Consider the following 27401-nt stretch of genomic DNA (forward strand, 5'->3'; position numbering starts at 1 on the left):
CCAGAATTAGGTCCCAGCATCAACATGGTAGCTGACAACTGTCTGTAATTTCAACCAAGGGGTCTGATACATTCTTCTGGCCTCTATGGGCACCAGGCATCCAAGAAAGTGGTACATGGCCACACATGCAGGCAAAACACCAATAACAACAACAACAACACAACAATAATAATAATAATGATAATAATAATCCATGAACACATCAAGTCTTGTATTCACTGCTGGCATGGGGCTATTCTGAAAGTGACAAAATATGACAGTAACGTTTGAACTGAAGACACTGTCTTGCTTTGTTCTGATACTCCAATCTGATTTACACTTCTGAAGGTTTATATATCAAAAGATAGAGATCATTTATTTCTGTTTTTCCTTTTTTTTTTTTTTCAAAAGAAAAACAGGCAAATGTTCCTATCAGGTTCCATCTCTGCTCCTTTGCAAGGAGAACATCTCTAGCAAATTATGTTTTCCAAGTTGATAAGTTATGGAAATTGGTATAGATAAAATATGTAAATACTTGTCAATAATCAAGGAACAAGGGTTTTTTTTGAAAATGTTACTGTTATTTTAAAAGCTCTCCAAGTGTATTTCTTTCATATCACCATTTTCAGCTACCTTGTTGCAGCTCGAGTCCTAAGCCAGTCCTAAATGAGTTACCATCTGCTTAGTCCTTCCGCCTGTTTCTGTAAATGAAACATATATTTGAGGAGCTAAAGCGGCTGTGTATTTTTAGTATGTTGATCTATTTACATGTTCAGAATGTAATGTAAGTACACACACACAAACACACTTAGAACACACACACACACACACACACACACACACACACACACACACACACACACACACACACGAGACCTTAATACGCCCACCTTGCTTTACAGAATTAAACCAAAAGAGCGGCTGTGGACTACTTTGTGGTGTCTGCCCTCTGCTGGTGTATGGTGGAAATGCAGACCATTTACAAAGGTTGGCTCTTTTGCTATGGAGACACTTTCTGAAAATCTCTTTGTTTTGTGTTCAGAGCCTCCACGCTGGAAAAAGAAACCTCAGAGTGCAGTGTACAGCACAGGAAGCAGTGGTATCTTGTTGTGTGAAGCGGAAGGAGAACCTCAACCCACGATCAAATGGAGAGTCAATGGCTTCCCAATTGAAAGTGAGTTAAAAACAAACTAAAAAAATAAAGATCTGAGAATGAGAGTGTAGGGAAGACAGCAATGGGATGGGGCGGTATATCAACAGACAGTTCTGTGCTGTATGCAGTATACCAGAAAGGTGTGTATTAGAATAATACATTGCGAAAAAAATCAACAAGTTCTTCTTTATGAGCAATGTGATGGATGGGAACCAACACAGTGAAAGAGGCATGGAGAGTGTTTATGCACACACTAACATAATTATATATATAGTAATGACCCAATGACTGAATTAGAAAAAGGCCTAACACCAAACGACACTTGATCCTGACCGTGAGAAAGAATGACAGAGTAACCTAGTGGATGAAAGCATAAGTTGGAAGTTAAAACTTCTTGCACCCACGCAACATCCCCATCCTGGGCGCTGCCCCTGCGGCAGCATACAGCCTTTAGCCACACATTGCCTCCATGCTGTGGGCAGGAAACACGTGAAACCTGAAAGTCTACGTGACGCAACAGCTCCCGAACTCCTGATAACTCTACAATAGCCCTTTGAGTCTGGTCCACATTCTGTGGGCCATGAAAAGATGGGAGAGGACCAAGGTTAAAAGTCCAGTCTCCCCACTGCATCAGTCTCAAAGCTCCTAAGCTTTTAAATTGTACCCAGTACTGAGGCGATTGTGAAGGTATTTGTTCGGGTAGGAGGCCAGAACCTGTATTATGTGTTACGTTCTGGTTGAGTAGCTCCATGGAGAAAAAGAATATTAAGTGCAGGTATATGGCTTCCCTTATTCCTTTGTCCTGGTCCCCCATTTTAGGCCAACTTCCTTGTGGTTCACAAACCTATGTCCTTTCTGGGCTATGACCCATTCCAGTCCTGTGGCCTTGAGCTGATCAATGAACTAACTCCCTAAGCTTAGGTTTCTCAAGGTGCAGAATGGAAGCAATACTGGTGTTTGCAGGAGATAAATTTGTCAGCTATCTATGGTCGTGATATATCTGTAGAGGTCTCTGATAGTTTATGAACTCTGGAGCCACACTGCCTGTGTTTGCATGGCCATCCCAACGTTTACTAGCTGTGTGAGAAGAATGTGACTTACCCTCTCAAAGCCTGTTTCTTCATAAGCAAAGCAGAGATGAAAATAGCTGTGACCTGTGGGTTCATTATGCGGCTCAAAGAAAGCACCATTCAAAGATCTGGCACAACACAGCAACCCTGGGAAGTAGATAAAGGAGGGTGAGGAAGTCAGTCCCTGCTGCTTACATCCCTGACCTCATACTGAAAAGCCTTAAGGGTGAGACTGCGGCGAACTCCTCGACCAGCGAGAAAGAACGACCACGACACGAGGATTCTTCTCAGATCACGCTTTACTGGAGTGCACTTGGTTGAGAGATAACATGAAGCGAAGGGGCCCGAGAGCACTAAGGCAGCTGCTTATATATGGAATTGGCACATGGGTTGCCCTGTGATTGGTTGTCACCATCAGTTGACACCAGACTGCATCGATATAGGCCCAGGGACCCCCATTCACCGCGCATGCGGGAAGTGGGGGACAGGCAGCTCTCAAAGGCATCACCAAATATGGAGTATAACCGGCAAGACAGGATGTGGTGCCATCTTGCAATGGCGGTCCTGTCTGGCTCCCTGCATGAGACCAAGGCAGCCAACTTGTGAAACCTCCAGATTAGGGCTGCTTTCTGTCCTGATCAGAGAAGTTTGTGTGTGTAGTAGGGTGTTAATATACAGACTTATAACTGGACATACTGCCGAGAAAAATTGGCTGTGTATAGCACGAATAATAATAATAATAATAATAATAATAACCCAGAGACAGAAATTGGGATTTAAACTGAAAACCGGAAAAGCAAGGCAGCCAAGCCACTAGTCTTACCTCTACCAAGGCTGAGCGAACACCAACTAAGCTCATTTTATATTCTCTCTAGTGCTGGGATTAGAGGCATGTGATTCCCTACGACTGGGATTAAAGGTGTGAGACACAACCACCTGGGTTCATTTTCTGTATTGATCTTGTGTAGCCCAGGGTAGCCTTGAACTCACAGAGATCGATCTAATTCTGTCTCCCAACTCCTAGGATTAAAGGTGTGTGTCACTATTACCTGACCTCTGGCGGCTTTAGCTTTGACTTTGGTCTTCAGGCAAGATTTATTTATCATAATACAAACAATATACCACTATAGCTGTGAGCCCTCAGCCCTAAATGAGATATATTTCCCTCTGTTGTCTATGGAATATCAAAGAAGAGCAAGTTGAAGCAATGCAAGAGCTGCAGAATTGGAGGAGGGCTATGGAATGCTGGTTTTTGGACATGAAGTAGCCATTGCACATATGAACTCACAGCCCATATTACTAACTATAGGAGATCTGTCAGTCAAAATTTCAGCATGGGTGAGTGTTCAGGGTTTATGAGGCATCACCTTTAGCTGAGGAGTTATTGGCATTTGATGGATGCTGAAGGAGAGGAGACATTTGATGTATGGCCACTGGTAGGTTGCTTATGCTTTCGTGGATAGCCCCACCCATGTACACACTGACAGCACTAATCTGATTCAGTGGGTTATAAAAAGACAAAAGAAGACATAGGGTTGAAAGGGGTCATATTGTTGATAAATTTGTACATAGGAAATAACTAGGAGCTGACGAGAGTATAAAGTTCAAGTGCAAGGTAGCTTTATGGGTATAAGAGTATATACTTTGATGGGGCTGGAGAGATGGCTCAGAGGTTAAGAGCATTGCCTGCTCTTCCAAAGGTCCTGAGTTCAATTCCCAGCAACCACATGGTGGCTCACAACCATCTGTAACAGGGTCTGGTGCCCTCTTCTGGCCTGCAGGCATACACACAGACAGAATATTGCATACATAATAAATAAATAAATAAAAGTATATACTTTGAGAGATGAGGAAGGTAAGGAAGCCAGCTGTCATCAGCAGTCTGAGTGCTTTGGAGTGGAGAGGTGAGTAAATGAAAGGAATCTCAAGGCATGTGTGTCTGGAAAAGGAGAAGGAAACAATTCAGAGTGGCCTAAGTTCAGGGCATAAGGAAGGAGCATGGTGAAATCATTCAGCAGATGAAGGCATTCAAGCATGGGAAATGACAAGGCCAGACTGGGGTCTTGGGATTCTATCGATGACAGATGGGCAATCATAGAGATTTGAGTGGAAGAGTTTGAGTGGGGAGTGTTATGTTTGATTTGTTTGTGAAGGACCGGAGTCTGATCTGAGGTTCCCTTCACATGCCACACAAGTAATTTACCACTGAGCTATATCCCGGCTCTTGTAAATTATGTGTAAAGGGAATTTTCTGGTCTACCTCTACGACTGCAAAAAAGGTGAAAGACACGGAGGCCTCAGGCTAGACATTTTTCATAGCAGTTAGGTAGTGGGTATTTCTGAAGTAGAGCCAAAGCATTTGTTAGAGGATGAAATGAGAATAATTATATTCACAGGTAATTATATTCCTAGGAAGTACTGAAAGCAGTGGTGGGCCAAAGTGTGCCGTTGCCACAGCTCTTGAGCACGGCTTTCTTTCATTAATGCAATAGGATCACTGCGTGATGATGGTTGGGCTGATAGAAGGATTGGAAATATCTTTGGACTTATACTTTCAGAAACTCATATTCCTTATGAGTTTTATTTCAGAATTAATTCAAGTGAATTCAGTGGTTATAACCTTTCACACAGAGATGGCATCCAGTATTTCTGAGAGAACCTTGGGAAAACAGACTTCTTTTGTTCTTCTCTTTTCAACGGCAATGACCAAGGTTCAATAAAACTAGAGGATTTACTTGGGGAAACAACACAAGTAAACTCATGGCCAAAGCTGAACTGAGAAAAGATTGAATTTGAATGGAGTGTTCTCCAACCTTATTGTCTTATTCTCATTGATCTTATGGAAGAGATTAATCTAGAAAGAATTCTGGGATTCTATTGGGACTAGTATATTTTAGTAGATACCATTAAACATTATGTTTTCTTTAGACTTTAGAACAATTACCTGTTGACAATGTGTGGTATACTGTGAAGTTTCCATATACATTCTCAGGAGAGCTGAGCAAGGGTTAGTTGTTCTTTCATCTAAACATGAAGATTTGGTCTTAATTCTTCTTCTCCAATGCTGTGTTGATTCAAAGCTGCCCTTGGGGCCCATGATATAAGGGGGAACACAGGGATGACAAGATTAGCTCTGCCAGCCCATGTAATAACAGAGGAATAAAGGAAGAGATCAGAAACGTAATCTCTCATGGTGTCCTTTACGATTTCTGTCATGCAGAACCTAGAAAGGCTATATAGCTCGTTGATCCTGAAGAAATAGCTGATAAATTGCTTCAGTGGTTTATGTTAGCTTTCTGATGTTGCTGCAGCAAATTTCCAGAAGTTTGTTCACCTGAACCAATACAATTTTCCTGTTGTATAGGTCTGAAAGTTAGGAGCTCTCTACAAGACTCTCTGCAAGGAAATCCAAGTCTCTCTCCTAATTCCCTCTTCCTCTTTACCCCATCTCAGTGTTTCTATCTCCATTTCTCTCTAGTTATTACAGGCTGCCTGCATTCTTCACATAGGGCTCTCTTTCTCAATCTTCACAGTTGACATTATTGTGACAATGGCCATTTTCTCATGGTCATGCCTTTCTGTTTTTATAACCAGACAACAGTTTCTGCTTTTTAATAAGCAATGTAGTTACATGGGACCCACCAGAATAACAGCATAACTGCTCTATCTCAAAGTTGTCAGCCTTATTCACATCTGGGTGTTTTTTTTTTTTCTAGTTGAAGCACATAGTTATAGTTCTGAGTAAAAATCAGGACCTAAATTTCTGTCTACTAACTGGAAATTTTCATGGAAAAAAAATGTCATCCTTTCTACTTATTTCAGATATTTCCACAAGTATTTACTCACAGGCTTCTTTGTGCCTGCTCTTTAGGTGTTAGTAATACATTTATACATCTGCACAGATACAAAGAACGCAGATGAAAAAAGGAATGCATGTATTATGGTTCTAGTGAGAAAAAAGAATATATTAAAAAGTCTCCCAATATTTAGTAGATCTTGGTTCCCACACCATGAAGTTTAAAATAATTGTTGCTTTGTATGATGGAAATAAGAGATAGAAAATATCTATTGATGTCATTTAAGCTAATTTTTTAAATTGTTGTCCCTCACCCAATAATTCCAGCACAAATGTTCTTCTTCCTGTCTGTTGTGTCAAAGCAAGAGTTTATTTAGAACTCAAGCTGTTGTCAGAAGCTGTAGGATACTCATTTTCTCTGAAAGTGGTATTTCCGAGCCTTATAAATGCTGACATATCAGGTAATGAACAGAGGCAATTTAATAATGCATGGACTATACCCCGTGGGATATTTTGGCTCTTAATAAGTGCACAAGAACATTAGGTGTGCTAATTTTCAACAGATAATTGCATTTTGGATCAATAGTAGTATGTTTTAATGTGTTTATAAAATTTATTAAAATATAATTGCATTAATTCCTTCAAATTTTTTGTTGGACATTTCCTTTGAAACTCACATCTGTTTTAGTCACTATTGTTCTTTGGTCATTAGTGTTACATACAAACACACACACACTCATGTGTGAACACACACATACACACAAGAAAAAACATAGAAATACAAGATATTGAATCTATTCAATGCTTTCTGCATCAACATATTTCCAGGAATGACCTTTGACACAGTTATCTAATTATTCCTTATTACTAAAATATCAGAAGTCAGATATTGGGGAAAGAACCTGAATGATCAGAGAAAGGGCAGAGTAGTGACCAGTGACCTCCTATCTTTTCTGTTCTTCCATTCAACTAGCCTGAGATCCCCTCTAAGCCCCGCCTTACTACTTTCTGTCTCTCTATCTGTTCTCAGTCCTCCAAAACCTCTATGAGTAATTTTGGTCCGCTAGTGGCTAGCACCACCCTCTGATTCAAAGCAAACTTTATTGTCAGAATGCAATCAAAATATCACACAACATTTCTCCTTTTTTGATAAATAAAAAGGCAAGGCTTTAACTCTAACAGTAAAACTATATAAAAGAAGAACAACTTTCAGATAAGAATTATATTCACAATGTTCAGTCCACTTGCACTTGGGAAATTTTGAGAAAATCCTCCATTATCTAGCCTCTCTTGGTGAGTCCAAAGTTTTGTACCTAATTTACTTTTTATCCTAACTTATATTAACAACCCAAAACTATCTTTTTATTTCTCTCAACTTTAAATACTTTACACTTCTTTTGTGAATTTCTTTGCTGAATTTGGTAACAAAGAACACTATAACTGTGACTATCTAGTCTTCAACTTCATCAGAGACCCGAGAAAGATAAAATACTAGTGCAGAGAACAAAACCTGCAAAACTAAGAAATGACAGAAACAGCTGACTGCCTGGACAGCCACTCAAAGTTCCTTTGTAATGTTGAAGCAGCCATCTTGGCCTACAGACCTAAAATATCTGACAGACTTTTCCATAAAGCAGAAATTTTGAATGACTGTTCTGACTTGTCTTGGCAAATTTCAGAAGTCTTTTTTTTTTTTTTTTGGTTCTGCTCAGACAATATACATTTGAGACAAGAGCAATTTCTTGCTCAGTGGCTAACTTTTGCCACAACGAAAGTAAACTCCATATGGAGTTTCTTTGATGCCCATTATTGGTGCTACCAGAAGCAGACATGTCTCATTGTCATAAAAAGTCTTGCTTTTAAAGCATCTTAAATGCCATATTCTGTAGATCTCTGAATAGTTTAAAGACCACCTGTCTATATCTCTATTTGACATTGAAAATATACTTAGCGTGACTATAAGTTTGACTATAATAGGTGACAAACTACCAACCTGCATTTCTTTATTATCCTAAATAGTTTGTAATAATAATTTTCAAGGGCTAGAAATTTACATTACATTGTTAAATGAGCTGCATAGGTACAATACCTTAAAAAAGAGTATGTACAGAATGTTCTAACAAAAAAAAAACTTGAATTTGTATCAATATACAAAAATGTCTTAAATAAAAATAGAAACATATATACAGTATAACAAAATTAACCTTAAATTTGCCTCAATATGCAAAATTCCATACCAATGTAAAATATTTAAGACTGCTAGTTGTTCTTTATTATTTTAAAAGTAGATTCAATAAACTACTCTTTTAGCCTATCATTTCTATTTCTCCCTGTTTTTTTTTTTTTTTTCTTTTCAGGATGAGATCCCTAATACTTATCTCCTTTGTTCAGGTTTTTTTTTCCTGATCATTACCAATAACAACTTGTAACCAATCATCCTAATCGATGAAAAATATCCATAACTCACTGAATGACCAAAACTAATCCATCCTACCTCTTGAGAATGTGCGCATCTTGTTCTCTAAATTGCTTTCTGTTATCTGGGGGATGGTAAAATCTCTGCAGGACTCTGAGAAAATTGAGATAAATGCCAAGTATTGGGAGAACTGGTTGTATCATTTGTTGCCAGTCTCTGTGTAATGGGAAAGGTTGGACTTATCTGAAGTCTTGGCTGGAGTAGTGTATGGAGGAAGACCATCTCAGCTAACTGCTTTGAAGCTGTCCTGAGCAGTTTAGTCCAAAGCTGACCTTTGGGTAATGTTTGTCAATTTAGTGGCATTACTACAATTCACGTGGAGTCATTGTTATAGGGTCCCCTCCCCCCATCCTTCTGGAGACTTTAAAAGTTGTTGTTCAGAGTGGATGTGGTTTACTGCGGAAAGACATTTGAAATGTATACGCGTCACATCTCCGAGATCTTAAAGGACCAAAATTTGTTAAGTACATCCAGAATACACGAACTTAATTCCTAGTTTTCTGATTCAGACTCAAGTCCAAAATCATATATAAAAAGCAGGATTAAGCCTTTTTCTAGAATTAGTACTACATATAATCATTAATTTCACAATGAAAAATGTAAACACATACATATATAACATTTATAACAGTTAATGTTATAAACTTTGTTATAATATTTATACCTTAAAAAATTTAAAGAGTCAAAATAAAACCAAAGGATTATGAGATTAGTACCAATAGAATAGTCCTATAATTTTGTTTTTCTTCTATTCTATATCACATGGATCTTCTGACATGGGACAAAAATTTTGGATTTTTCTTTAGCAAACATGTTTGTGTTTAGAGGCATAGAGAGCCACACTCAAATTCCAAAGGCCCCTTTAATTTTTAATTGAACTTGAATTTAAAAAAGACCATTTGCTTTATATGTCTGTAGACAACAGCAGAAACAAACATTTGGGAAGATTTATGAAATTTTATCCTGGTAGAAATGTGTTATACCATTAGGCCAATTGATTGTTTTTCTTGGGAAACTTTTCTGGATGACTTATCCTTTTTCTTCAGATGTCTCATTTGTTCAGTGGTTTTTAGATTCCTTAGTTGGTGACTAAACCTCTTCCTCAACATAACCCGTATCCTGGTTCCATTCTGAGGTCAGCACATTTATCCTTTTTCTTCAGATGTCACATTTATTCAGTGGTTTTCAGATTTCTTAGTTGGAGACAAAGGTAAAACCTCTTCCTCAACATAAGCCGTATTCTGCTTTACATTCTGAGGTCAGCACATCTTTAATGTATACAGGCTGATTTAATTCAGCAGTCTTTTTTCTATTACCCAATGTCTCTCTACAGCTGTCATTCTTTCATTAACAATTAGAAAATCTAAAGATAACGCAATAACATACAGGATCCAGATTCTTTGTGTATTTTCCATCATTATGTGGCTTATTTTTTTTCTTATTTTATATTACTCCTTTTTGAAGGTCTTTATTATTTTAAAATTATTTTTAATCTATTACTACATATACTTTTTCTCCTTTCTCTCCTAAGTGTATGTATATTTTTAAACATATTATAACCTGCTTAGAAATTTATTTGGTCTGGATCTGTCTTTACTGAGCATCTGTATTGTTTTGTTTTGTTTTGTTGATCACATGAGATAAATCTTAAATTGATATGTCAGCTGCCAGGATCACTCAGCTTAGTGAATGGCATCACTCATGCTGGTTGGTGGCTTGCTCCTCCTGACTTGGTTCCCTGAGAGCTTAGATTCATGGTGGAGGTACTAGAGGGAGATAGGTATACTGACCCAGCTCTGGGAAGTTGCTAAATTCTTGCTGTCACTGAATAATATTCCGCCCTCCGCTCATAAACCCCATGTTAGTGTTACATAACATGAACCCTTAAAAAAAGCTGTGCCATGTTTGCAGCTAGCACCAAGCCAGAAAGCTGCCTCTTAAAGGAGCCACCCCTCTGTTTGATGCTAGCACCAAGCTTACCTAAGAAAGGACAGTAAGACAGATACCAAGAAGCTATGTTTCACAGTTTGTGTGCGTTTATCCCCCCTCCCAATGTTTTTAGAGTTTTCTTAGATTTTATGTGGATCTATGTTGGCCAAAGTTGGGGTGCCAGGAATTTAATTAATTTTGTAATTATTCTTTGTCAATAAAAAAAATCAGGAGTCAGATATTGGTGTTAGAACCTGAATGATCACAGAAGCACCAGAGAAGCCACCAGCGACCTCCTATCTCTTCTGTTCCTCCATCACAAAGAGCTGAGATCCTCTTTAAGATCTGCCTCACTACTTCTTGTCTCTCAATCTATCCTCAATCCTCCAAAACTTGTATGGGTAATTTTGGACCACTAGTGGCTAGTTCCAGCTCCACTGTCTGGTTCAAATCAAGCTTTATTATCAGAACGCAATAAAAATAGCACACAATAAACCTCTATTCACAAATAGATAGAAGTGGAAAAGTCTGAAATGTACTTCAACTGATAAATGATGATGCAAATATGGTGCGTATATATCTAGGAATACTATTCAGCTGTAAAGAAAACTGAAACATGAAATTTCAGAGTAAATCGATGCAACTAGGAAATATAATATTTAGTGAAGTAGCCCAGACACAGAAACTAAACTCCACATGCTCTTTTTCATCTCTGCTTCCAAAATTATCAGATGTGAATAAATACCCTGGAGTGACTTCAGAAACCAGGGAGTAAAAACGAGATCATTATAGAAAGTAGGGTAAATTAGATTGCTAAAAAGTTGTACACAGGACAACTACACTAAAAAAGAAGATGAAGAGGAGGAGGGAGTATATCATGAAGGAAGGAAGAAAAGAAAGAAAGAAAGAAAGAAAGAAAGAAAGAAAGAAAGAAAGAAAGAAAGAAAGAAAGAAAGAAAGAGAGAGAAAGAAAGAAAGATTGAAGCTTGGGAGTTACATATTTGAAATAACTAAGTGATAATATAAAGCACACAAAATAAAGGCATAAATCCAAAATTGTGGAAAGGGGAAAAGGGAACCAGGAAAGATGCTGTCAAGAGAAAAAACAGGGCCAGTTAGACTCTATTTGTTGCTGTGCACTGGGCAACGTCTAGATGCAGATGCTGCAGTGTGAGTCTACTCACAGTAGGACTCAGATGGCAAACAGATCACCTCCCATTTTATTCCCATTTTATGATCAGGGATGCAGCGAGGCAATGAGCTGTAGGCAACATGGATTCCCATCATATTTATTTGAAAGAGTAATTTGAAAAGGAGTTACAGATGCAAAGGCTCTGAAAAGGTACCCATGTTGATTTGAGCAAAATGTAAAGACTTGATTTCAAGTGAGCTATTTTTCACCCTAAACTGGTCTTAAAATATAGATACTGTGTGACACATTTAATAAATCATTCATAAATATTTTATATTCTGTTCTTTATCATACTGACAGTCTCTCTTCTCTTTCAGATCATCCATTTCCTGGTGATGTTATGTTCCCCAGGGAAATCAGTTTTACAAATCTACAACCAAATCATACTGCTGTCTATCAGTGTGAAGCCTCAAATATCCATGGAACCATACTTGCCAGTGCCAATATTGATGTTGTAGGTGAGCATCCCAGCGTCTTGACTTGACTTACTGTTTGCTGAAGGAAAATGCTCAGTTATAGTCGCAAGGACCAGCTTTTTACGGGTGTGAATGTACGTATCTGTGTTCATGTGGTGGCCAGAGGACAACCTCAGGTAACATTCCTAAGGTACACTCTACCTTTATTTTTGGGACAGTGTTCCTCACAAGTCTGGAACTTATGAAGTAGCCTTGGAATGCTTCCAGGGAGCATCAGGGATCCACCTGTTTTTTAATGCCCATTGGCAGGATTGCACTCTAGCTCCCTTTTCTTTTTCTACTTATCTTTTAAACATAGGTTTGGGCGGGGGGGATAAATGGCTGTTTGTGCACTAAATTCTTTACTTCCTGAGCTATCTCTCCAGTCTAAAGTCCCAATGAATTTTTGACAAAAAAATATGGGGAAGAAAATAAATGTGTGGTTCACGTTCTGTGTAGGCATTGGATATTGTACCTAAATTACGCTTTCAGAATGTGCTGGTTTTGTATAATATTCAAATTCAGGAATTTGTACTGAAATGTTCAGCCATCTTCTATTCTTATAAATATGTCAAGGATATAGAAAATCTTCTTTGTACCTAATTTTTGCAGAAAGGTGTAAAACCTTATCTTTACTTCTGACTAGATGTTGTCCCACTGATTCAAACTAAGAATGAAGAAAATTATGCTACGGTGATTGGGTATAGTGCTTTTTTACATTGCGAGTACTTTGCTTCACCCAAGGCCACAGTGATCTGGTAAGATGGCTTGCCGTTCTGTTAACAAAATGGGTGTGGGGTATTGTTGAGCTGCCACTTTGCAGTCAGTACTGTGCTCCTGTTGCTTCAGAGAGCCAATGCCTCTGAGAAATAAAGAAAGAAATTTAATTACTCATCCCTCCTGAAGCATTGACTAGAATCCTGAGATTTTTTTTTCATGAAGAAATATACAGAGCCATTTGTGTTCATAAAGCACACAAAGAATTAAAATGATTCCTAAGACAATTTTAAAGATTGATTTGTTTTTCTATGATGGGTCTAGCTAAGGATTGTTATGACTTCTGGGCTGTCTGATTATTTATCTTAACTGCAGTCAATTGCAAACCCAATTAAGACTTTGCTAACATTCATTTTGATTTTAATAATGCGATTGTTGTTTAAGTCTAAACGTATCACCCTAAGCATCTGCCATCTTAGTTGCTTTACTGATAAAGTTTGGTTACTTTACTGTGAAATTATCGTGCTATTCCCATACAGGGCCTGAAGTAGGGAGAAAGTAGTGAGGTCAGGCAAGGCAAAAACAGAGTCATAACTTATCTGATTCAGTTGTGAGGTTTTGTCCATTTTAAGGTTTTGGTTTTGACCTCTAAAAAATATTGGATGAAAATATTATTTATCTTGATCTCTGAAATGCTTTTAAACTTTGCATCTGAGGCAAGTCCCGTGCACGTCTCAGCCTAGCCCTCCCTTTGAAAACCCTGTGCTAGTGGCCCATTTGTCCTCTAGAATTGAGAGCACAAGCAATCACTTACTGTGAGATGCACAGGGTTAATCAGGCTGTGACAAGAAGTGCTTCGAGAATGGATGAATGTGGGTGAAAATGAGCCCAAGGTTGATAGGGTAAGTGTAATACATGTCCACAGGAGAGGCACGACTCCCTGGCTTATAATATTTCTGAATGACCAATGTTCTCCTAGGAGAGCCGGAGGTTGGAAAGGTTTATTGTCTGTTTCAATTACTGGTTTCCCCATTTGCTAGCCCAGAGCAATCATTAACTAAAGGCTTTACCATAAATAAGCCAGGAAATATTTATTAAGCTTTGAGGACACATGCAAAGCAGTGCTAGAAGATGTGAGACAAATAGAGGCAAGTGGAGAAGTAGGGGATTGGATTCCCTTCAGCTCTAGTCTGTTGGTCAGCTCTAATATACACGATGGATAGTTTGAAGAGAGAAATTAGTTTCCATGAGTACATTCCATATGGTCTACCAAGCACCCGAAGACGGCGTAAGCCTGGATGACATCAAGGAACTGTATCTGAAGAATACAAAATTGTGTCCCAATCAAAAATCACTCATTTCTGCATCTCCACAGGGAAGTGGCTGATGAAACACATCCCCTTGAAGGTAGTCGGTACCGTACCCATGAAAATGGCACTCTGGAGATCTACAGAACCACTGAGGAAGATGCAGGATCCTACTCTTGTTGGGTAGAAAACGCAATGGGAAAAGCCGTCATCACAGCCAATTTGGATATTAGAAGTACTGTTTTTTTGCTTTTACATTCATGAGTTCTCACATGGGTTCAGTTTCTCTTTGTTTCCTCAAACAAAACAGTGTTATTTAAATTTGAGCACCTGTTAAAGTTCACTTGATTATATCTTAAAAGCACTTCATTGCATTTCATCTGAAAGACTATTTGTGGTATGGCAGGGTGTGATGTTCATGGATTTAGGCCATCTTAGCAGGTAGGTGTGTATTGTTAGTGGTAAATCTTAAGAAATTCCTACTTGGGTGTATTTTCAGATCTATGTTTTATTCCAGTAGTGAACTTGAGGTATTACCAAGCGTTAGGTTTTCTTTCTTTGTTTTTGTTTGTTTGTTATTTTTTTAAGCACTAAAGCAAAATCATAGAAGTTTGATCTCAAAAAAAAAAGCAGTTTGGCAACTTTGGGCGGGCTTTTTTTGTTCTCTAAACCAGCGAACTAGAAACATTCTTGTCAACCAGGCTTTCCTCTTCAGTGAAGTCCTTGGAAGCTGCCGATAGACTCAGGCTTCACTGACATTTTTATTTTTCATATTTTTAATCTCAGAGATCCATAGCTTTGATAGTAACAATTGCTTTTGTCCTAAGTTATTATGATCCCTGACTCATTCAGTAAGAATTCCCACAAGTCAATATTAAATGTTTAGAGTGTCCTCCCTCCTAAGCTCTGAGAGTACTTCTGAGTAAGAAAACAAGTGCAGCATCCTTTTGTCTAATCCTCCATATTTGTGTGGATACATTTATGCCAGGGCTTCACCATTTCTGATTTAATAATAAGTATGTGTATATAAAATCACCTAACTTTCCAATTCTCCTTATAACATGATTATATATCTGGATGCTACAGAATGAGAACTTATATTATTTTCAACTTCCAGAGAAAATTTTAGCTCACGGTAGTGTTATTTACTTAGCAAAGAGTGGTAAGAAAGTGTGCTAACATTAATTGGTGGTTGTACCTACGTTTTCTCAGGTTTAATGTTAGAAAATTACAGTGGGACACAGCACGATGACAGTTTTGGTTGGCGAGGTTGTCGACACTTTACACTAACAGAGTGAGCTGTGCTCTGTAGTTCTAACCACCACCTTTCTTTGACTGACAACCACGCAGATGCCACAAAGCTCAAAGTTTTTCCGAAGAACCCTCGCATCCCGAAATCACATGCACTTGAACTACACTGCGAAAGCCAATGCGACTCCCATTTGAAACACACTTTGAAGCTGTCCTGGAGTAAAGATGGGGAGCCTTTTGAAATTAATGGCACAGAAGACGGCAGGTGAGTCCACTGCTGTGAATGAGCACTGGGTTGTGTGTGCGTTGCAGATTTCACATTAGAAAAAAAAAAAGTCCCAAAATTATTCACACTACACTAAAGTACAAAAATTCAAACGTTTCATTCTTCAAATCAGTATTCAGAAGATCTTAAAGTATTTATTGTTTGTTTTATGTCCTTCTTGTTTCTGCTCTGTATGTTTTATAAAATGTGGTTTCTCAGAGCTGGAAATAGAAGCCAGGTGTGAGATGCATTTTTACCTGCATAGGTTTAGGAGTTTCCCGGAGCACTGGGAAGACGGGAAGAGCAAGATGTCAAAGGTGTTGCTTTTGGGGTTCTTGCTCATGCATGGGCTGTACATCTCTGATCCAGGTATCTGAAAACTTCTGCCTCCTCCCCAGACACCTTGCCCACTTGCTGCCACAGGAGACCCAACTGTTGTTAACCCATTGTCTGCCGGAGGCACTGTCACACTGCATTCTAAAACGCAGTCAGCGTCCGTTCCCTTCTCCCTGCCTGTCTCACACGAGTTCTTCTCACCCATAAAATCCCAATTATATCTAGTAGTCATCTCGTTACGACATGTTGCCAACATTATCTGGCCCTTCTCTCAGTAGGAGGACCTTTCAGAACCCTCAGCAGGTATCAAAATCCTGGTCAACTGCATTCTATAGAAGGATATTCTATTCAGTCTCATACCTTTATTTAGGATAGAGATTACATTTACAGTATTTTAAATAGTCGATACAGTGTGAATACTCAACAAACAGTCATTGTACAGTGTGATTTAGAGAATAATGGCACTAAAAATTGTAGCTGTTCAATACACATCTGTTTAAAAGCTTTTGTCCATCCCTAATCAGTTGAATCTGTGAATGTAGAACTTACATAGACAAAGGCTGAAGATGCATTTCTGAGAGTATTCTGAACAGGAGGAATGCAGAAGATAGAACAAAGAGGAAAGCTTGAATGACTGTTGAGAATCACTGGAGTTTAAGGGCAACAAAAAGATAAAGGGATCAATAAAACCCACTAGAATTAAAAGAGTCAGAAAGTCTGCTTTGTCTGTTAAATCACACAAAAGTCAGTTGTGCTTCTGCTTTATTGTCATTGAGGAAGAGCTAGGAATTTATCATTTTGAAGTCAAATCTCACCTGAAACTACACAGTAACTCTGAAGGTCTGGAGATAACCCAAGTTCTTTTTTGATGAGATCTCAGTGGAGTCTTGGTTAAAAGAATGAACTCGAACTCAGTGTTGTTCAAATCCCAGTGCTGGCTTAATGGATTGGTGCCCTCACACTGTCTGCTTGATGTCTTTCTATCTCCACTTTTTATAACATGACTCGATGAAAAGGAAGAAAATGCTGGAGCCTAAGACCATTGTGAATTAAGATTTGATGGTCTCAGAAAATAAAAGAAACAACTCATTGTTCACTATTTTGGACCATTCATTCATCATTTCTCTAGTTGTTTTTTTTTCATGATTGTTATTGCATTGGCCTCATTGTTTTAATATCTACATATGCATACACATGCCATTTCTCTATACAAAGACACCAATTTCAGCTGTGACCACTGACGTATTGCAGTGTGGCTCTTGCCTCGGACTGCTGACTGACAAATCGCATCATAGGAGTTGATGTGAAAACGAGGGGCCATACCTCCAGACCAGTCAGCCCCATATGATTCAGTTTTATTTCCTCATCTTCAAAGATTTCAGTTTATTAATTTAGCACTAAATTTTTGAATTATGTAAAACTGTCACATTTTCCACAAAAAAGCCATTGCTTACATTTTTTTTCCACTAATAGCTATTACTGTGAATGTACTTTAAATTTAATGGTACTTTTTGTAAAAAAAAAATGAGGATTAGTGTTGATATGTCTCTAAGTAAAGAGCAAAAAATAAAATTGATAAAGGACTGATTTTTGTGTGACAAACTTTTGCAAACTGACAAAATACAAAGAAATGGATTTTAAAAATAGCCTTTTGAAGTGATTTGCAGAAAGAAGTACAGGACTGCCACCTAGTGGCTAAATGCATTAAATGCTTCAATTATTACAAGTTGGAAATTAACTATTAGCGGACAGGGAAACATCAAAAGGGGAGAGGGAAGTGAGAAAAATATATGCTCAATTAAAAATAGTAAAGTCTAAAAACATTTTTAAAAGATACTATCAGACTCCATGATAATATTCTGGTTTTGTGGAACTGGGTAGAGTTCTAAAATCTTCTTTTTCCAGAAGTATCCTCCTTGATTCTGTATAAGGTTTGCTGTTTATAGCATAACAATTATATAATTGTCAACAGTCACCAGGTAGAGGCAGGTGAATCTCTATGAGTTCCAGGCTAGCCTGGTTAGCAGAAGGAGTTCCAGGCCAGCCTGGGAGCCAGGGAACTTACACAGAGAAATCCTTTCTTCAAAAACTACAAACCAAAAACCAAAACCCCTAAAATTTCCTAGCTCTGTTAGTATGATATGAAGTTTGGCCAGCCCAAACTTCTGTCACAACCCATAGGTCACAGATGGTTGATTATATAATATATAAAAAATATGATCCCATTTAATACTGTGTAGTCATGTGTATATTGTGAGACTGTATTCCAGGTTTTCATCTGTGACCTTCTCTGGTAACATCTGCATTGTATGAACTGGTCTCATCACTCTGTCTTGAATCATTATCCATGCAGGAACTTGCATCATGGGTTGTGAAAAGAATGTATTTCTGCTGTTGGACATGTTGTTACCCACATCATGTACTTTTTGCTATCCCCCATCCCAACAGAATATTGATTGATGGAGCTAATCTGACCATATCCAACATCTCAGTAGAAGATCAGGGTATTTATTCCTGTTCTGCTCAAACTGCTCTTGATAGCGTTTCTGAGAAAACTCATGTAACCGTTCTTGGTAAGTAAAAACAGACAGGATCTGCCCCATGCTTCCTAGGAGTGCTTAACTTCCTTTGTTTCTAGGTGTTTTAAAGCAAATGATCACTTGGGCCTCTGCTCTTAAAGTAAAATCTGATTTTTTGTTTGTTTGAAGTGCAACTTTGCTTTTAAATTATTTCTGCTTTTTTCACATAAAAGCAATTAATTAATGCCTAATTATTTTTCCCTATGTGGGAACGTTGCCAGTAGCAGCAGGAGATATGCAATGCTGGCAGTGAAAAGAAAAACCAAGGTCTCGATCCACCCATTACTACTGCTCAGAGACGCGGGGCTGAGAACAGAAGAGCTCTATGGAGAGCCGGTAGTGGATGCTTGGTGTTTACACTCTACACCAGAACCTTAGGGTGAACTCCCAGCGCCCCAGGAATCTGAACGCAGACATCAAGTATTCTGTAAAGAAACATATTTGAATGTCTTAAGTACTAATTGGAAAACAGTGTGCACACTCCACTGGTGCAATCAGTGTCATTAACCCTGAAATCACTAGCATTCATAGCCCTCAGACCATCTGCTGGCTGCTTTCCAAATGCCCTTCTCTATTAACTCACCATGAGCTCTTCCTCCTATAAACATGTCCTGGAAAGACAACACCAACAAACCATTTAAGATGTAGCTTTCACTACAGGTATAGCCTACCGAGAAGTGTGAAGGGTATTCACACCCTTTCTTCTCGCCATTTATGCAGGCTTGCTAAATCTCACTGCTTAAGTCATAGTTACTCCAGAAGATTTTTCGTACACAATTTCTTCTGAAGGGATACTCCCACCATTAGAATTTCAGACAAGCCCTATAAACAGGCTCTGTATACTCTGTCCATATGCATTTAAGGAGGAGTTTCTGCTAACACCTATTGACATTTCCTAATGTAATCAGCTAAATATTACCTGGGACCCCACCTTCTACAGGTAGCTTAACAATTTCCCACCATGGAAAGCGAGTTAGCTGCTGTTGAATTTCTTTATATGAAGCCAGTAGCTACCAAGCTGAGTCCAATTAAGTACAGGTTATATTGGAGCAGGTCTAGACTTGGCTCCTTGAGTGAGATGTTTAACTCTAGGTAAGTGAGCTTCTTCAGGATTCTGCAAGTGAAAATATTTAATCCTCTCTTAGCTATTCTAGCAGCATTTAAAAGTTATAGAAGCTGAGCATCTGGTAAGCAATGCCGCATCTCAGGCAGCATGAATACAGAACATCTGGACATGTGAGCGTTCCTCCTCAGGATTTTGAGTGATGGCAGCATTGAAAGGTTGGCTTTCTGCTGTTGGTGGCCACCTTCTAAATTTTACTGCAATTTTTAAAATCCACCCTCATGATTACTCTTCCATTTTCTAGTACTGTGAAATTTTGGTAATTTTAAATATTCAGTGGCTATGATTATACATGCTCTTTATTTATATGGTAATCGCCTAACATTTTAGTAATATTTTAAAAAATTTAGATAAGATGGGGTGATTTTTTAAAACTGCTTCCTTGGTTTTAAAGTATATTTTTTAAGTTTTAATATCTGATTAAAACATACCAATAATTGACCATAAAATGATTCGGGACATGTGTAAAGCTTCTAAAATATTTTATCCCAAAAAGCAATATTTTAAAAGCCTAGACTTAAACAAGTTTTCCAAGAAGATGTTTCCAGGAATTTTAGCATAAAAATATTTTAAGAGGAGCTGGACAGATGAATTAGCCAAAGTGTGCTGGTAAGCTCTGTAAGTTCACTTCTCAGCACCCACATGGTGGCTCACAACCACCTATCATGAGATCTGGCGCCCTCTTCTGACCTGCAGGCATACATGCAGGCAGAACACTATACAAAATAATAAATAAATACATAAATAAATAAATATTTTTAAAAATATATTTTAAGAAGCAGTTTTCAAAGCCTTTGTTCCTTGGGTTCCATGTGATGTTAGAAGAAATCAGATTTTCATCTCAAGTGAAACATGGTAATTGGGGTGGGCGAAGAAACCTCAGGATATATTGGATTCTTAGCAAATCCCAAAGAGGAAAATGAATTCTCTAAGCTTGCGAATATAGAACACTATGAAGGAATACATTTTGTGGGGAAGGCAGACTGGGAAGAACCTCTGGTTTTGTGCACTTCTGGCAAGCAGTCGACTCGTGAAATCCTAGCCTGGAGACATACTTTTTTATTTAAGTCCATGAACGATGAATAGAGTTATGTGCCAAACTTTAAAAGTAGACATGTTCCATTCTGAACTATAAATAATGCTTTTTGTCAATGTTCACTTAACAAGAACTTGTCAAATAATATGGATAATAGTCTTACCGTCTCCTCCAACCTAAACATATGTTCTCCTTGCATACTAGGAATATTAGAAAAAATTTTTACAGTAAAGTTTATTTGTGGTAAGGATTCCCTGTTTTACATGGACACACACACAATTTATATTTAAACCTTAACACTTACATATTTGTAATTGCCTTTGATTTACCAGGTTTGTTGCATTTGCCAGTGCCCAATATATATCTGGCGTCTGCGCTGGCATCTGTCTCGTGCCTACATTCTTCTCCTCTCCCTCTCTTTCCCTGGAAATCCCACATATCCTCTCCTCTCTGGCTACTGGCCTTTCATCTCTTTATTAAACTAACGGAAAGGCACCTTGGCAAATAGACATCTTCACAGTGCACAAAAAGATTATCCCACAATAGGTATTTTCTCGATATTCTTATTGTTACTTTTATGCATCACTGATAAAAGTAAAATATTTTCAAGGCTCAGCTTCTCTTTGAATCAGTTCCCAAGAGAGGCAAATACTCTCACCAAATAAAATAACATCAGTAGGAGGCCTGCTGTTCTCTGAAGGAGGTGGTGGGGAAGTGGATCAGGGGAAAGGGGATGTGGAGGAGAACCGGAGGAGTGCAGGGAGGGGAAGCTGTGGTCAGAATATGTTGTATAAGAGAAGAATAAGTTTCAAAAGGTGAGAGTGTGCTTTGTGAACGTCAAAGAATCTTCAGTGTGTAAAAGGACTATTGCTACCCTCAGCGTGGTGCATCCTCAAGGTGGAGACTTGAAAGATCCACTGGAAGCTTTGACTACTAATTCCTCTCAGGAAATTGAACTTGGCTGATGGTCAGTGATCTCGCAATCTCTTGACAAAGGTAGAACCATCTCTGTTCTGGCACCCGTACTGTGCACTGTCATGTTACAGCTATCTTTTGTTATTGATTAGGTGTTCCAGATCCTCCAGGAAACCTTCTCTTGTCAGAAAGACAGAACAGGAGTGTCCGGCTGTCCTGGGAAGCTGGAGATGACCACAACAGCAATATCAGTGGTAGGAAGCTTGAAATGACCTTCGTCTTTACCCAGCTGTGGCAATGCATATCATAGACATTTCAATTACCATTGGGAGATTATCCTTCTAAAAATAGATTTGTGTATTAGTGTGTGTGTGTGTGTGTGTGTGTGTTCATCTTCTTATATATCTGTGTACCTGTGAAAGTCAGAAGAGGACATTGAATTGGAACCCTCTCTTACTGCCCTACCCTCCCTTCTATTAGTACATTTTGTTTTATTTTACTATCTAGCTTGGAAACTTTAATTCTACTTTCATGTCACATATATATACATGCTTTCAGGTGTTTATATAAGACCCCAAAACCACAAATGGAAATGGACAAATAATTTTATCTTCTTGAGATTAACTTAATTACTTTGTATGATTTTCTCCACACTTACTCATTTTTCTGTAAATGATGTGACCTTTTTCTTCATCTTGTTGTTTGTTATTGTATTTTTTTGGCGTATGTAAACTCCTGTGTGTGCAGGCGTACATGCATGCATGTGTACACTTGTCTGTGTATGTGCATGTATGTAGGTCAGAGTTCAACCTTGAGTGTTGTTCCTTAAGCACTGGCTACCTTTTGGCTTGTTTGATTGTTTTGAGACAGGATCTCTCATTGGCCCATGACTTACCAAGCAAACTAGCTTAGGGCCTAAAAATAGTAGTGATTCTCTTGTTTCCACCTTTCCCTTACTGAATAGGAAGACACACAACCAGGTTTGTGATTGTGTGTGTGTGTGTGTGTGTGTGTGTGTGTGTGTGTGCGTTCTGAGAAATGAACACAGGGCTTTAAGCTTTCAAGAAAAAAAAAACTTTACTGCTCTGTCAGTCTCAAAATCATTTTTCTTTTTTAAGCTCTTAATGTTGCCAAGAACTCTTCATAGATCATCAACAAATTCAGTATGTTTTAATGGTTTGTCCACATTCTTACCTCAGAGTACATTATAGAATTTGAAGGGAACAGAGAGGAACCTGGGAAGTGGCAGGAGCTAACTCGAGTCCAAGGGGAAGAAACAGAGGCTGTGTTATCTTTGGCTCCATATGTAAGATATCAGTTCAGGGTCACAGCTGTGAATGAAGTGGGGAGAAGTCACCCCAGCCAGCCATCGGACCATCATGAAACTCCACCAGCAGGTATGGATGGCCCCTTTGTGTAACAGAACATTTTATACTGACAGACAACAACCACAATGAAAAACAAAACAAAAATCTTTTACATTGGCCAAATCTTTGGTTTTGAACACATTTTTATAAAAAGATCAAGTATGTGATGTAGGACTTTAGATTCCTCCAAATAATTTGAAAAGTTGTATAAAACAGCAACGTAGAATATTAATAAATGTAATAAATCATGTACTGTCCATACAATAGCAATTATAGAACACCGAGAATGCTGTTTTACTCCTTTTAGTAAAGTGCATTGTCTTCTCAGAAATTTGATTTACTAAAATTAATAAATATAAAATGTTTGATTATTTGGCTTTTGAGGGGTTAGGTATGATGTTTAATTGACTGGTTACTATACAATGTAAAAATATTTTTAATGTTTGTCATTTCTCAGCTCCAGATAAGAATCCACAGAACATCAGGGTTCAAGCATCCCAACCCAAGGAGATGATTATAAAATGGGAGGTATGTATTCTCTATAATGTTAATGTGCTTTCTCTTGATTATTTATTCATTTTAAGTAGGTTTTCTAACTATAATGACATAACAGAATTTTTTAAGAACAACAAAATAATTGGAGAATAAAAAGTTAAATTTTGATTTGTTGTCAATGCTTTAAGATTACAGTGATTAGAATTAGCTATAAAATAGAGATGCAATTCACTGATAAAGTGCTTGCGTAGAAAGAATGAGACCTTGGACTTAAATCAAGAACTAAAAAAACAAACAAAAGGAATTAGTATAAAATGGGGATTAGTTCTGGAAAACGATTTAATGATAGATAAAGAAATTGATCTAGATGATATCTGTTAGGGGAAACTTCAAATTTCTAGTACTTTGAAGTATTTTAGATATTTTACAATTAAACTATAGTAAAAACCTCTCACCATATGGTCTAATAAATATTACACAAATATCCTCCCAAAAGAAGAGCCATAGGTCTTATAAGCATTAACTCAGATTCTGAATACAACCTCATCTTTCTTTGCTTTAGACACAGACACTGAGGGCCTTCCAAAGTTCCCACACTAAAACTATTAGAAATGTATTTAGGAAATGTTGCTAAATCAAATCACTCTTTGACTTTGGCAAAACAATTTATACCTGCTGAGATAACTTTCATGACAGTATTATTTCATTATGTAATTCACAAGTTTATTCTGGAACCAGGAGTCATGTTGTAGATGTATCAACTGGGCCTGGGTACTCCACAGACACTTGTTCTCTGTGCTTTGGTTGATTGTCATTGACTATTATTGCAAAGAGAAGTTTCTTTGATGAAGGGTGAGAGCTACACTTATCTGCGAGTATATGGATAGATATTAGGAATGCAGTTAGGAATTATGCTTAAGTAGTAAATTGGTGCTAGTAAGTTCTCCACTAAAACCCTTGACATCACAACTCCAAGAGGTTGGCTAGATTTCCAGTACCAGAGATGATTTCTCTCTTAGGATCCACCTATAGACACACAACTACAGGCAACTAAGGGATGTTGTGTGTAAGAAACAGTCTTCCCATGGGTTAAAAATCCCTAAGCGATTATTTAATACTTAATGTTCAGCCCTAAAATATATACATACAAGTAAAACTAAACAGATCGATCAGGTTGTATTTATATATTTAGGTGTGTGTGTGTGTGTGTGTGTGTGTGTGTGTGTGTGTGTGTGTGTAGCAATAGTAAATAAAGAAAAACAAGCTACAATGTTGAGCGGGAGCAAGGCAGGAGTCCCTTGGAGAGGTGGGAGAGAAGAGAGGGAAAATGATATCATTCTATTTTACTTAAAAGTTTATAATATCAAAGTGTGGATTTAAATCATCTAAAAGGATTTTTTTAAAAAAAAATAGCTGTTGCTTGATAGTTTCTGTACATTGTCCCTAAGCATATTTAAATGAATTTTAAAATTTGTTTCAATAACATAACTAACTTCAAAGAAAATGGGTAAATAACACCTAAACAGCAAACAAGTGAATAATTTGCCCAGTAAGCTGAATTAGGGAAGTAGGAAGATCTTCAACAACTAACTTAAATGGGCATAGCCAGGGTATTCAACTCCCAAGTGCTAAAGGTTTTATTATATAAATTGAAAGTTTCACTTACACTTAAAATGAAAATAAGGAAAATTAAATGGAAAATGAAGGGAACATCATGGAAAACATTGTTTAGAAACTGTGTTGCATTCTCAGAAGTTGGCAGAAGGGTGCATTTTAACTATTCTTATCACACAAATACACATATTTATGGCACAGTGCAAATGTACATGGTTTCACCATTACTATAGTCTGCAATATAAACATATTCAAATTAACATGTGCTCTATGCTAAGTACACACAGTTTCTGTCTTGATAACAAGAGCAGAGGCTTTACAGGCCCTTCAATGACTTTTGTAGATTCTTGTGTCCCTAACTTAATAATATCTTTCTAGAGACCCCTTCACTGTGGTTAGGGCTAGAAAACAAAGGAAAGGCTGGTGGTCTCTTTACCCGATTCATCTTTGCTGTTCTGAAACTGAACTTGCCTTAAGTTATTTGAGAATTACTGAAGTTTTATTGACTATTGCCTCAAAGCAAAATACAAAAGTCCTTCAGAAGCTCAGGGACCAAATTGGCAAAATAACTAAGCAAATGTTCTTAACACAGGCACAGTTTATTTTATAATTTGTCAGAGCACATTATTAAATTTATGTTTTTCTTTGGAGCAAAATATCAACAAATTTAATAATGTTAATCTTACATATTCATTGTCAATAAGGATTGAAAAAATATAATTCTTGATGGTAGTCTGGACTTAAAGTTTGTACCAAAGACTAAAGAGTTGGCTTGGTGGTTAAAAACACATACTGTCTTATAGAAGATGGAGTTTTTTTCCTGAGTATCCATGATCGATGCCCCACAACCTTCTGTAACCTCATCTCCAGGTGTTCCAATGCCTAGATTGGAGTTCACGGGCACCTCCACTCACTTACACATACCCACACACAGACATACTGCATATAAGTAATTAAAAGTAAAAATAAATTCTCATATGGAGACAGAGGCAGGCAGATCTCTGTGAGTTTGAGGTCAGTGCTGAGATTAAAGTTATTTGCTACTAGCTTAAGAGTCATTTGTATGTGTGTATGTGTATGTGTGTGTATATGTGTGTGTGTGTGTGTGTGTGTGTATCTCTCTCTGTCTGTCTTTATTTTTTTCTCCTAGTTAGTTTAAATAATTACTTTGGAATAAATATAAAACTAAAATGGTTTGTTGATAGAGCATTCTGCTTTTAGTATGATCCCAACTGATGCTTCTAATAAGTACTTTAGCCAGTTGTATTGAATGAAGAAGAAGAATAAATGGTATAAGAACATTTTATATAACATTTAATCACCCACATACACAAAATTACTCTTAATATAAATTAACTTCTAATCTAGGATGAAAATGCATTTTAAGTGAATTTTTATATAAATTATTGAATCATTTAAATAAAGTACCCATTTGTAAAATTAAATTGGTGATTTAAACCAGATTATTTTTCTTTAAAGTTTTCCTTAATTAAAAATTAAAGTGGAAATAATTAATTTCTAATTTGAAAAAAAAAACAGAAACTCTTCCACAAAACCTTTGTATATGGCAAAATAAAGTGAGTGAAATAGCCATTTTGTGTCAGGGGGTGAGAAAGTATTCATTAAAAAGAGGAAGTACTGCTTCTGGGTCCTCTCTATAAACATGTCCATTTTCCAAAATTAAAGATAGTTTCCATCTCCCTCTATTAATGGAAGCTGGAACAGAATCTTGTGGAGGAAAGTATTCTGCCTGAGGAGTCATGGGCCAAGAGTTCATGACCACATAGTTTCTGTTTCTTTGATAGAAAAAAAAAATATAGAATATAGCAGAAGCTTGAGAAAAACTAAAACACTGTTTTCAATTTATTTTATATATGAAGATTTAGGTTTCACCATATGTGTATAACTCAGGCTCCTAAAGTGCCCCGTGTCTTTGAATGATAGAAGACTTAGGTGTAAGATTAAATGAATAAAACGACAAAATGCTTCTGACTCCAAGGAGCACAGTTAAGATCTCTAATTTGTTTTTCAGTTAGTTATACATTTTTTAAAATGAGTCAACATATCTACAAGTCCGTAGAGTATGTCTTTCTGTTTTAGCCTTTGAAATCCATGGAGCAGAATGGGCCAGGACTAGAATATAGAGTGAGCTGGAAGCCCCAGGGAGCGCCTGAGGAATGGGAAGAAGAAACAGTTACAAACCACACACTTCGTGTAATGACACCTACTGTCTATGCTCCGTATGATGTCCAAGTTCAAGCCATCAATCAACTCGGCTCTGGACCTGAGCCTCAGCCAGTGACACTCTATTCAGGGGAAGACTGTAAGTGGTTCGTCCTTAAATCT

General features: G+C 37.6%; 1 protein-coding gene across 6 annotated transcripts in view; it reads left to right on the forward strand.

The window, feature by feature from the left end:
- The window catches only part of Chl1 (cell adhesion molecule L1 like), a 211522-nt gene that overhangs the window by 163945 nt on the left and 20176 nt on the right, over window positions 1-27401 (forward strand). For all 6 annotated transcript variants that reach the window (XM_013352993.2, XM_005364953.2, XM_013352991.1 and 3 more), the window contains 10 exons: window positions 1022-1153; window positions 11913-12053; window positions 12697-12808; window positions 14143-14309; window positions 15425-15590; window positions 18375-18499; window positions 21732-21833; window positions 22779-22976; window positions 23404-23474; window positions 27156-27378. In XM_013352993.2, coding sequence (XP_013208447.1) covers window positions 1022-1153; window positions 11913-12053; window positions 12697-12808; window positions 14143-14309; window positions 15425-15590; window positions 18375-18499; window positions 21732-21833; window positions 22779-22976; window positions 23404-23474; window positions 27156-27378 — 1437 coding nt within the window. The remainder of the gene's footprint in view (window positions 1-1021; window positions 1154-11912; window positions 12054-12696; window positions 12809-14142; window positions 14310-15424; window positions 15591-18374; window positions 18500-21731; window positions 21834-22778; window positions 22977-23403; window positions 23475-27155; window positions 27379-27401) is intronic.

Source organism: Microtus ochrogaster, unplaced genomic scaffold, assembly GCF_000317375.1.
Source record: "Microtus ochrogaster isolate Prairie Vole_2 unplaced genomic scaffold, MicOch1.0 UNK1, whole genome shotgun sequence".
NCBI lineage: Eukaryota > Metazoa > Chordata > Mammalia > Rodentia > Cricetidae > Microtus > Microtus ochrogaster.